At 38.2% G+C, this 13,021-nt stretch overlaps 1 protein-coding gene across 1 annotated transcript in view; it reads left to right on the top strand.

Annotated features, from left to right (window-relative positions):
- The window catches only part of CUX2 (cut like homeobox 2), a 294,270-nt gene that overhangs the window by 227,039 nt on the left and 54,210 nt on the right, over positions 1–13,021 (top strand). Inside the window, exon 5 of the mRNA XM_075178474.1 lies at positions 10,566–10,706. Within this exon, the coding sequence (XP_075034575.1) occupies positions 10,566–10,706 (141 nt within the window). The remainder of the gene's footprint in view (positions 1–10,565; positions 10,707–13,021) is intronic.

Raw genomic sequence — 13,021 nt, 5'->3', positions numbered from 1 at the left:
GGCAAATGTAGTTCCACTATATGAAGAGTGACACACACACACAATACTGTGGGTTTTTGGATCAAATTTATAGAAACTTATAAAATCACCAAAAAAGTAGAAAAACATTGCCTTAGATATTGCAAATTGACTGGGAAATAGTCAGAGTACAGTTGTTGCTGGGAGATCTTAGTATATATACCCCAAGTGTTGTGTCCAGTGGAGTAAGCTGAAGTGAAGGACTGGTAACCAGTACAATAACTCATTGATTTAGACCTGTGTCTTGTTTTACTTAATATATCTATTACTGATATTAATTGTGCCCTACAAGGGAATTTATGCCTTTGAGCAAATTATGAAATCAATTATATCATGGTTTATACCCTAGAAAGGGTTAAACATTTACTCTAATTCTGATTCTATTTACTGATTCAGATAAAATATAGGAATCACTAAAGCGTGGTATGTTAAATTAGCACAGAATGATTAGTCATTAAAAGGATCTTCGAGTTATAGTTTCAGATGGTCTGAAGGTAAGCAAACTGTGGGAAAAGCCAGTAGAATACTTGGTTATATATGAAAATATATTATTACTTTATAAGTTCTAGTTTGGACTACTGTGTACAGTTCTGAATGCCTTATCTCCAAGAAGGTATTAATAAAATAAAAGATATTCAAAGAAAGGCTACTAAAATTGTGCATGGGCTGCATAATAAAGCTTATGGGAAAAGACTTCAATAATGGAACATGAACAGCTTATATGAGAGAGGGGACAGAGGTGATATGAAAGTATTAACAGAGTCCAGGAATGCAGTATTTTTAAAAAATAAATGGACACAATTTGGATGGGCAAAAGACCAAAAGGTAATATAAGGAATAACTTTTTTTTTTTTTTACATCAATAGAAAAAGAGGAGGAATAAGGGGGGTGTTGGGGGAGTACATAGTTGGGAACAGACAAAACAATGAACACCAAGCTACAAAAATACTTTAGGAATAACTTTTTTACAGTGGTGAGGACTTGCAAAGATAAATAATTCAAGACCGTAGGGGATGAACATAATTTTTTTTCTTTTTGTTAAGGCTTAAGACTCCCTTCAAAATAAAAACAAGACTTAGATGGACCTGTTATTTTTTCCCATTTTAAGTCTGTTTCTATAAGGTTACCATGCCATCCTTCTTCTGAAAAACAGAAAACAAATGTTGATTTATTTGCTTGGGTTCAAGTCCGTTCTAGAGGGTTCATTTGTGCTTTTACAATCCATCTGGTCGAGCATGGAAATCTGAATGGCAGAATAATTTGCAATACACTGAACCTTAAAGCATCTTTGTATTTTAATGTAGGGCCCTTGCCAGTAGTTTAGTAGCTTCACACTCTGATTAGCTGGAAACAGTCACCATAAATATTCAATCCATCTGTGCAGATAAATTCAGAGCGTACACAAGTAATATGTAGATGCTTTTCATTGACTTTTATTGCTCTGCAATGAAACACAAATAAATATCAGCAAAATGTGAAGAACAATTACTTTGTGATGTTTGTTTTAAAGAGATTAGAGTTTGCTAAGTATGCTTGAAACCTGCTTGGATTCACGGGAGAGCGAGTGGTAAAGTACATTAGCATCTGAAATATATTTACAGTGTTTACTCTGATTTTCAGAACAGATTGGGTTAAAATAGGTTTAGTAACAATGTGCCATAAATAACCTATATTCACCATATCATAAAGTATATTGACATCTTTGTATACAGGTAGTGAACAAAATAATGCCAGCGAGTGCTTCCACACAGGTGTGGTTCAAAAATTAGCTAAGTATATAACATCCAGCACAATCCAGGATCATGTATGAAAAGCCTGGACTGCCCTGGTTGCCTATAATTATATATGCTGCAAGAGGAGACCTCAGTGACTTTGAAAGGTGGGATGATATTTGGGGTGACCAAGACAGCTCAACTTACTAATGTTTCACAACCAGCATTGCCTAAGGTGATGTCAGCATGGAACTATGATTGGAAAAATGTCACCAAACAAAAGGGCAACAGACGGCGGAAGAGCATATTCCAGGATTGTGACATCCATGCATTAATTCAAAACAGACAAGTAATTATAAATCAGACGGCAAATTCATCCCATAGTTTCAGACACCAGTCAAAAACGAACAGCTATAAAAAAAAACATCCATTGAGAGCAGGATGATATAGTCTTGTTGCAGCGCATAAACCACTTATTACACCTGGCAATACGTTTGCCAGCACAGTGGTTCATGAGCACAGGCAATGGACTACTGAGCAATGGAGGGAGGAGATATGGTCAAGTGAGTCATCCTTTATCATGTTCTTGACAAATGAGTGTACTTGTGGGACCAGTCTAAAGAGCTCTACAGACCTGCATGCTTGATTTCAACATTGAAGTGTTCTGCTGGTTCCATAGGGTTGTGGGGTACATTTTTCTGACATGAATTGGGTGCAGTCATTCCCTTCCATGGCGAGATCAATGCTTATCGCTAATTTTAGGTACTGAGTGATCATCTTCACCCCTTGTTGCAGCACTTCTTTCCTGATGTGAATAGGTGTCTTCCAGGATGACAATAATGTCAACCACAATAGTTTGCTGAGCATGACAGTGAAGTTATCCAAATGTTATGGCTTTGTCAATCACCAGACTCAATGCCCATTGCATGTGGTGGCCCAACTCCATATGACTTTATATTGTTGTTTCTATTTTTTTGCAATCTAACTGTGTTATTGTAATTTGGTCGTTATTTACATACTGGAATGATAGCATTTATTTCCCTTATATATTTTAGAAGAGCTATCGCTGATAGCAGCTAGGTTTGTACTTGCTTTCATCCATTGAAATAGTTTCAGGCATAAAATCATATTACTATATGTTTGTATGGTCCATGATATGTGGCCAGGGCTCAGTCAGCTGGACTGTAGGAATCCTCAGGACTGTCCTTTTATTTTCTGTTCCCTTTTCTATTTGTGCAGGGCTGTATTTACCATACAGGCAGAATAGAAATTGGTTGATGCAGTTTTTGTTTCTCTTTTTTTTTTTTTTTTTTTAGATACTTGATTGTTACCAATGTATGTTTTCCACAGAACAGATAATGAAGAATGGGGTGTTGGATAGATGGACATGAACATATGGCAGTGCACTATTATGAAGTTATAGCCTATCCATCCACAATGGCTAAGGCAGCACCAATTGTAAACAAAAAAGGTCTTTCTTTTGGCTTGCAGATATCAAGCTGTGTCTTTTAATTATTTGTACCTGAAAGTTGGCTGTAATGTGTGTTTGAACGTAAATAAAAGTGTATATTTGTAATTTCTGGTGGCCAAGTGTTGGGAGATATGCTGTAGCATGATGTGAACGTGATCAGAACTTGTTCTAAAGGGTCCTGTGATTAATTAACAGTAAGTTGTCTATCAACAATAAACAACTTTTGCAGTCTAAAAGTCCATGTTTCTAGCAGACCACATGTAATTCAGAGTGTGACTATGTTGCCCAAGTGCCCTTCCCTAAACATAATGTAGTATTTAAAGACCTTAAAAGATCACTATACATAAACTGCATTATTTAAAGGAGCTACAAATAACATTCACAAATATATAGAAGTTACCGTACCGTGACAGAATGTGAGATATCTGTCATGATACATTTTCTCACCAGAGAAGAAATAATGTTTTGTATATTCCTGATTTATATATGGTACCAGCTGCATGCCAATATAAAGGCCAATATATGTATACAAAACAAATCAATTCTTGTCGGCACTTATTTTTAACACTGCATATCTGTGTATCTAGCAAAATGAAAACAAGAGTTATTGGTTAATTTTTTTTTATCAAAACATTTAAGCCTGCATCCCAGCATCAAGGGTACCTCATTATATGCAGGCCCTACATTTACCTATATGCTTTAACCACCATTACAATGCAGTTAAAATCCGATGCACTCACCTCCCAGGTATAGGGGCTTACATATAGCTAAGGCTGGCTTGTGAGACACACCCAAATGAGCCTTAAATAGGCTTGATGGACAGCTGCTAAGACAACATAAGGCAATATTTTGAGACAAAACCAGAGAAGAAATAAGCAAGCACTTGGTATCATCATCACCATTTATTTATATAGCGCCACTAATTCCGCAGCGCTGTAGAGAGAACTCTAGGCTTACATTTTAAATTCCCTAACACACACACAGACTTGGGTCAATTTGTTAGCAGCCAATTAACCTACCAGGATTTTTTTGGAGTGTGGGAGGAAACCGGAGCACCCGGAGAAAACCCACACAAACATGGGGAGAACATACAAACTCCTCACAGATAAGGCCATGGTCGGGAATTGAACTTGCGACCCCAGGGCTGTAAGGCAGAAGTGCTAACCACTACACCACCGTGCTGCCCATATTATATATGGTACCAGCTAGATCTAATTTACACACACCTAAACCACTGAAGGAATTTATGGATCTGTTACCTTTTGTGACCACTTATACCATTCATTCTATTGTTATACAAAATCTAGTAATTTTTCTTTTTATAAGATTAGCAAGTTCTACAAGACAATCAGTTATTTTTATCTTCTCTTTTTATACATGTGAGGTCGTAATTTAGGGTCTCGTCTGGTAAAAACATATATTTTGTTGACCTAATCATCTACATGAATGTTGTTTGGTCCTCCTGAATGCGGTACATATGGACAGTCAGTGCTGCAATGCAATTAGCAAAGGTAATGTTGTCCATCATCCTACTCAAGGTTATCCTACTAAATTGTCATCTGTATTACTGTGAGTGATATATATGATAAAATGCAAAGACCACCCCGATTGTTAGAATGTGAGTAGGTGAACATACAAACCACTATTTATATATGTGATTTACAGAAGAACATAAAGACTACACCTGTTGGCAGACATTTAAAACAGCATGGACATATTTCAGCCCGGCATAGATGGAAGTTGTACCTTGCACACTGAGCAGGATTTTGTTAGAAAAGTCAAATAAACTCACATGTCCCCATAGGCTTGTTATGAACAATTCAACTTTGCATGTTTCTTGTGATGTATACTGTAATATAGTACATACGGGTGCAAAATAATAGAAATGTAGCACATATAGTAATATGAGGCTGCTAGGCTTTGAACTGAATTTGGTTGAGTGTTTCAATGTACCTTCAATATTTAACAATAATTTAACCTTTGTTTAGCTGTTAATGGACTCATTGTGCTATGGACAGTAGGGAAATTAGATGGACACAGACATGTTAATAGTTTGGTGCAATCATATAATACAGTGATGTGAGACATAATATACATTTGTATTGATTAGTTGGTGCTTAATTTATATATGGGATTTGTGTTGTAAGCAGATGAAGGGAACTTTGTCCTTGAAACGTTATTCCATGGTTGTCTGATAATAACAAATAACACTTATTTGCCTAAGGATCAGTGTGCAGGTCTCATTTCCTACAAGTGACTCTGAGAGATTCAAGCTCTGTGTAGGTACATTGTGCCTTAGCTTTCCATGGCTGACAGCTCTGTTTACTCAAGAAATGCTTCATTTTGTCACCTTCATTTGGGTCACATACTTTGATTTTGTACATTGCCCTGATAGCAGCTTTAGTGCAACACAAAAAAAAAAATGAACTCCAAAATATGTGCCACACAGTAACAAATTTACTTCAAGCTACTGCTACAATACAGTTTGTCCCCTCTGAACTGCCACCCCTGGTAATGACACATAGTAATGCTAACATTCTATAAACTAACATATTATAAGTTATACACAATTTTTCACCACCACCTCGGATGTATTAAAAAATGTATATTCAAAACGAAAGGTTTTGCATGCATCCCCTATTGAAGCATGTGAATGCACAGTAACTGATTGATTGGGATCTTTACCTGAGTTAGGTTTGTAATGGTCAGCATCATGGTTTTAATATGAATATGAAATAAAGGATATATGTTTTGTAATTCCTCCAAGATGACATTCCCACATAAGAATATATAACTTGTTAATTAATTTGTTGGCTCAAAACATCTTTAATGCTGTTAACTTGTTTTAGTTAGAAATAAATTTGTATTGTTTATAAACATAAAAGCCTGTCATATCAGAGCAATGTTATTTCATCAGAATATAGATCAGAGTACAGCATAGTTTCGAAGAGCTCATCATAGGGACTTTATCTGCACAGGCATAAATTATTTATCCGGTAGTAATTGGTACTAGTTTAGCATTTATAAAGGTATCCATAAGCACATCTACATTTAGCCTCTTTAAGTCCTGTGGTATCACAATAGATTTTAGGACATGCGTGAAATGAAAATGTATTCCTTTAACATGGGTTGTTTTGTTGAGCAAAGAAGTGAATCATGTTTGCCTTGTATGGTATGTCAAATTGTCAGTACCATGGACAGTGAAACAATGCTGAACACTGAAGGCAGTAATGCAGCCTGACAAATAATGATAGAACATTAGCAGCATCTATGTTTCTAGTGTTTTTAGTGCAAATCTGAGGTAAAATAACAATAGCACTGCATAATTGTAGCTCCAGGCTTATAGCAATAATCCCAAATGATTTTATTATTCCCTTTTGAATGGTGTTTCTATATTAATAGATAAACTGTAGTAAATATAAACTTATTGCATAGATGTGATATGTGTAGGTTGGGTTAAATACCCCATTCATACTGCACCAAAAACCCGGGTTTTTGCAGGGGCATGCTGAAAAACCCGGGTCTTGGTGCAGCATGAATAGTCCAACCATAAAATCCCGGGTCTAAAATCCCGGGACTTTGACCCGGGATTTTGCGAGGAGTAATTCCCGTGTTGGACCCCGCTAGCCTGCAGTATGAATGGTGCAACCCGTGTAATTCCCGGGTCTCACCATTCATACTGTAAAAAAAAAAAATTGTGAGGTAAAAAAAAAAAGATTTTAATAAAAAAAAAAATACATAAGAAATGTTTACTTAACTTATTTTCAGCCAGCGGTGTCTCCGGTGCGTTGCCGGCTGTCAGGGGGACCTCTGGGTACTAAAATGACGTCATTTCTAATGGACTAGAAATGACGTAATTTTAGTACCCAGAGGTCCCCCTGACAGCCAGCAACGCACCGGAGACACCGCTGGCTGAAAATAAGTTAAGTAAACATTTCTTATGTATTTTTTTTTAATTAAAATCTTTTTTAACCCTTTTTTTTTCTAAAACCCGGGTCGGGCAGGTGCAGTATGAACCCGCCCGACCCGGGAATCTTGTTATCTATACTGCCCTGTGCCCCGGCAATATCCCGGGTTAACAAACCGGGATATTGCCGGGGCGGCAGTATGAAAGTGGTATTATTTAGATTTCTTAAATATTATTTTGAAACTATGAATTGTTGATGCTATGTTAGTTCTTTGTGTCCATTATAAGTATGATATATAACATATAATGCACAGTAATATACTTGTAACATACCTTTTATAATCCATTCTGATACCGGCCCTCACTAATTATAAACCTTTCTAAACATTGTCCTCTGGTGCTTTGGGAGATGTATGTCTCTCTAATTGTAACTACCTTCTGCACTTGTGAGATATTCTTCATTTATACGTGCTTTGCCATCACTGACCCTTGTACTTAGAACTGAAACCACATCAGGTAACTGAAATTGAATCATGTGACATGTGACTAGTGCAGATTGTTCATCAATAGGTTCAGTGGTAGAAAGACACACATGCAAGGGCAGGCTGGGCTTGTGGGCAACTGCCCCCTGGGTCGGTCCCTTAGTGGGCTACCTTGGGCTGGGTCACTGGGCCACCTGCATTTTTTCTCCTTTGAAATAGGCTGCTGAATCGAATCTTGCCCCCTGGGCCAAAATTTGCCATCCCTCCCCTGCACGCATGGCTTGTGTTGAAAGCCTGTGTGAACATTAATGCTAATTAGAAGTAATATGTACCATTAACACTAAACCAGACATTTCTATGTATGAGATGGATACATACACTGATCGGCCAAAACATTAAAACCACCTACCTAGTTTTGGGTGCTCATGTGCCCATTGTACGCACTTTTGGAGGTGGACAAGGGTCAGCATGGGCACTCTGATTGGTCTGTGGCTGCACAGCACCATATGCAGCAAGCTGTGATGTACTGTGTTTTCTGACACCTTTAATATCATAGCCAGCATTAACCTTTTTCAGCAATTTGTACAACAGTTGTTCTTCTGTAGGATTGGACCGGATGGGCTAGCCTTCGCTCATCACATGCATCAATGAGCCTTGGCCAATCGCCCATGATCCTGTCGCTGGTTCACCAGTTGTCCTTCCTTGGACTACTTTTATTAGGTACTAATCACGGCATACCGGGAACACCCCCACAAGACCTGCCGTTTTGGAGATGCTCTGACCCAGTTGTCTAGCCATCACAATTTAGCGCTTGTTAAAGTCGCTCAGATCCTTACGATTGACTATTTTTTCTGCTTCAAACACCTCAACTTGCCTGCTCTATCCCACCCCTTTACAGGTGCCACTGTAGCAAGATAATCAGTTATTCACTTCACTTGTCAGTGGTTTTAACGTTGTGGCTGATCACTGTATATTTCTATTATACAGATACATTTATGAATATTGTATTTATCATGTGTTTTATGAACACTCTTTAATTCATTCTCCCACTTTGGCACACTACTGCCCTTCAAAGATGGTAAACTCTACTGAGCAGGATAGCTGTTAAATTGTCCTATGTCTATTCTCTGCTTGCTCTGATGTTGCGTTCTTATAAATCAATAATAATAGTAGTAGTAATAAACATGTATTGCCCCTCATCCCATGTGGGATAGTAGTAACAATCATGAATTCTATTTATTTATTTCGTTTTATACATGCTACATTTGAATTAATACAGTTGCTTTTATAGCCTAACTTGCTAATGTACTTTGTCTGGTGTATTCTTGATTTACATTAATCTGCTTTGATAACTAATCTGCTGCCCATTAATTTTTTGCAATCTGGGAAAATAATTTCTTTTGATAAAAAGAGGGTCAGATGGCTCTGGAATTGCTATCAAACCACTTGAATGAGTCATATTGTCTGCTTTGTTGTGGCTTCTTTTTCTTGTCCTTTTAAGGTATAACCTTGTTACTAGGGTGCAGAAGTAATCAGTGCGCAATATGGTGGTGTGCATGATGTACAGTGTGGGGTCAAACTCTGTCTGCAAATAGCAGATTTCAATTCATGAAAACAAGCTATGTTGCCATTTGAAACTGAAAAGTTGGAGTGAAAAGAGTTTGATCACCGACAACATAACATAATTGTCTGGTAGTCTATAATTCCCATTCCGGTGTATATAATGTTATTAGGAGAAATATAAAATTGAGATACTAAGAGGGACTTGCGATTTAAAGACCTAATATAATCTGCTAAACTAGTCTACAGTTTACTATTTATGTAATCTGTATTGCAAAAACAAAACAAATGTCAAGGAAAAAAATTCTATCTAGCCCAGTCCAGTGGAAGTGAGGTTGGTTATATAAGTGATCTAACATCAGGGGCACACGCAGGTTTTTTAGGGGGGGTTCCCCCCACCCCAAATAAATGCGCAGCAGCTCCGTTTCGGCAGCACTGTACTATACAGCAGCTGCAGCGCTGTCAAAGATGCGTCCGCAGCGGTGCTGTATACAATACAGCACCGCCGCGGACGATTCTTTGACAGCGCCGCGGCTGCTATATAGTACAGTGCCGCTATGTGGGGCACTTCGTTAGCAGAGGGGAGGGGTGTCTGGAGACCCAGAAACTTCCCCTGCGTGTGCCCCTGAACATTGGAGAGTAATTGGCAAAACTTTTTGGTTCTTGCTCATTTCAGATTTGACATGCCAGAGTACCATGAAGCCTGATAACATTGCCTGTGGCTCTTTTGCAGAGTGGGCTAGTTTGTCTGAAATATTATAATATTGAAATATCTCAAGAAAGTTTGTTAGCAATGGTGTGCGTCTAACCAGTCCCCGCCTTCTGACCCAAATGAATGATCCTCTTCAGCTATTTATAAAGCGCCATTTATTCCGCAGCGCTGTACAGAGAACTAAGTCACATCAGTTGCTGCCCTATTGGAGCTTAGTCTAAATTTCCTAACATATAGACATAAAGACCGAGAGAGACTAAGCTCAATTTAAGAGCAGCCAATTAACCTACTAGTATGTTTTTGGAGTGTGGGAGGGAAGCTGAAGTACCCAGAGGAAAACCACGCAGACACCGGGAGAACATGCAAACTCCACACAGATAAGACCATGGCCAGGAACTGAACTCATGACCTATCCGGTTTAAGCGCATAACGTCACTTTGTCACGTCACTGACTGTCCATTCTGATACGCATATTTAGTCACAGTGTATGACTACTCTCACTATTTACAATATACTATACTATGATATGTCCTATCTTTTCTGTGAGAAAACAGCACTTTTGATAGCTATGAAGAGGAAATTGTGATCATACATATGGAGAGGACAACCTATTTTCAGATAAGCACTGATGATATTTTATAGACTAGATTAAGCTACAAACCACTGCATCTCTGTAATTAGTCGCTGTTTTGCATCCATACAGATCCAGCTCCTCTATTAGAGGCAGCTCGAGGATTAGAAGACCGTTTGCAGCAACTTCAGTGTGTAGATCCCGAAAACAAGACTGTGAAGGAGATCAGCCGGCACTGGAAGAAGTACTCCGACTTTTTCTCCACTGGAAAAGGTAATGGCACAAATATATGTTCCACATGGGCTTTGTGCCCCATGGCCTCTTCCAGCCCCCCACTGTAAGTCTATTATAATTAATTAGTTTGTGTTTGACATTCCCACATGCTGCTAAGTGCCACTAATTATTACTAAGTTGTATGATGGATGGTGCAGGTTTCATTCACACCTTCACTCCTATTCTCTGCTCTCTGTCTAGATGGGCTTGCCTTTGCCTGGCCTGGCATTGATAGGCATGGTATTAATAAACTGATTGGTAATTGTTAGTTTTTACAATATTTTACCATGCTCAAAATAGCTGTAAACAACCAATTGGATAAAAGAACAATTTAGTCCCTCGCTTCCCTGGTTACCCGTGGCACGGTCTGTGATATCCTCTGACTCCAGTGGTGGTTTCTAGTCTGTTACTGGCAATGCCATATAGCTGTGACATTGTACTCAATGTTATTTTAGATAATAGATTTACCATAGGGAATATTCCAACTGAGGTTTTTAACAATATTGTCAATGTGTCATTTCTATGCAGTGTGTGTTTCGCATTGCACCAATTTGTTTTGCAGAGCTGTACGATTGTACAAATACAGGCAAATTCAACAATCTGTAATGATGATAATAAAACAACATAACATGAGACAGAAAACGTCTTACTATACCTTACAATGGCACAGGTCACCAATTATCAGTGTATTATGTGGTTTTGAGAAGCATTTTAGACAAGGGTTTATATATATTTGGTACTGTTGCCCTTATCTTTTTAGAGCAGAACTGATATTTCCTGACTATGATATATCCTTTAGTATATTATACCCACAATGTATAACACAGAAACGTGCAACAAATATCCAGCATGGAGTAATGTATAACCATGTACAAAGTGATAGAAACGGATGAGCTGTGTTTTGTTTGCGGTTTGGGAGTTAGGCGAAGTACACACTGGCCCGATGGTTGTACAATAAACCTCCAATCAGTCGACATCCGACCGTTTGGTCAGATATCGTGTGAGTGTGTATAGGGACACAATGATCTAAAGTCGTCCCAAAGTGCCGATTATCGTTTCATTTGGTTGGTCGCACTGTTTAATATTTTCCGACCAATCACCAACCGATCATGTAGTGTGTATGCACTCATGCTCATTATCTCCATGGAGTGTACAGAGTCGTGTTCTTTTTAGCCAATGCTAGTGATGAATGTCCCGGTGAATAAATGTAGAGAGTGCTGTAGAAGGAAAAATTCATTGGTTCATTCTGAGAGAGAATGTTTAGTTTCAGAGTAACAGAAGCTAACAAAATTCATTAGGACATGTGGATAGCTATAACAAGGCGTTTTAATCAGTGTGACAATGTGACACGAATGAATGAATATTGTCCTGTCATTCTCTGAAGACTAGAGGCGCTAGACTCATCGGACCTTCAGTCGTAGGTACAATCGTTTGAGATAACAGGTCGGTCGGAAAATTCTTCAGTGTGTACCTAGCCTTACTTACTGTAGAATTCCTAGTCATCACATATAGTGAAGATTCTCCGTCCGTGTACTGCTCCAGAAGAATCTGTCATAGGCAACTCTTCATTGATTTTAATTATTCTAATGTTTGGTAGGGTTAATAAGTACATCTCTCTAACATATGGTGGTTTGTGTTACAATCAGTCTTTTGTCAGAGATTCAGTACTTTTTGAAAATGTATCCACTTGCTTCTGAATATTTTGTTTAAATAATATTATGTTATAATATTAATATTTAGTTAATGTGAGTATTTTCGCCACTTGTGTAACACTATAATATCCTAATTTATATTGGGTGCAGCTGGACCCAGCCTGCAGCTAATCAGATTATCAGAATAGTCAACTACTAGATGTTTCAAAAAGCAACAAGCCTTTGGTATGGATGGGTTCTGTACCACGTACTTGTTTTTGGCAGGGGAGGGCTGGCACATTTTAGCCCATGGGGCAAGACTCGACTCAGCAGCATATTAGGAACATTTTAAAGAAAAAAAAAAATGCAGGTGACTCAGCCCAAGGTAGCCCAATGTGGAACCGGCCCAGGGTGCAGATGCCCCCCTGCCCCCCAGCCCAGCCTGCCCCTGGTTTTCGGTATCCCCTGTTCCAAACACTGTCCCCTGGTTTTCTATTAATTGCTAAATAAATAATCAGTCTCTAATGCTAAAATTGACTTTTTTAATGTATTGTATTTACTTAAGTTATATCCTGACATAACGAGCAAGAAATGTTTTATAATAGAAATGGCCATACAATATTTGTATAAGCCCCTATGTCAAATGAAGTTCATATGTTTAATTTGTTCTCTGTAGTGTTGCAT

The sequence above is a fragment of the Mixophyes fleayi genome, chromosome 1 (assembly GCF_038048845.1).
Source record: "Mixophyes fleayi isolate aMixFle1 chromosome 1, aMixFle1.hap1, whole genome shotgun sequence".
NCBI classification, from domain to species: Eukaryota; Metazoa; Chordata; class Amphibia; order Anura; family Limnodynastidae; genus Mixophyes; species Mixophyes fleayi.
Note: the sequence above shows the minus strand (reverse complement) of the source record. Positions and strands in the feature narration are given on the sequence as shown.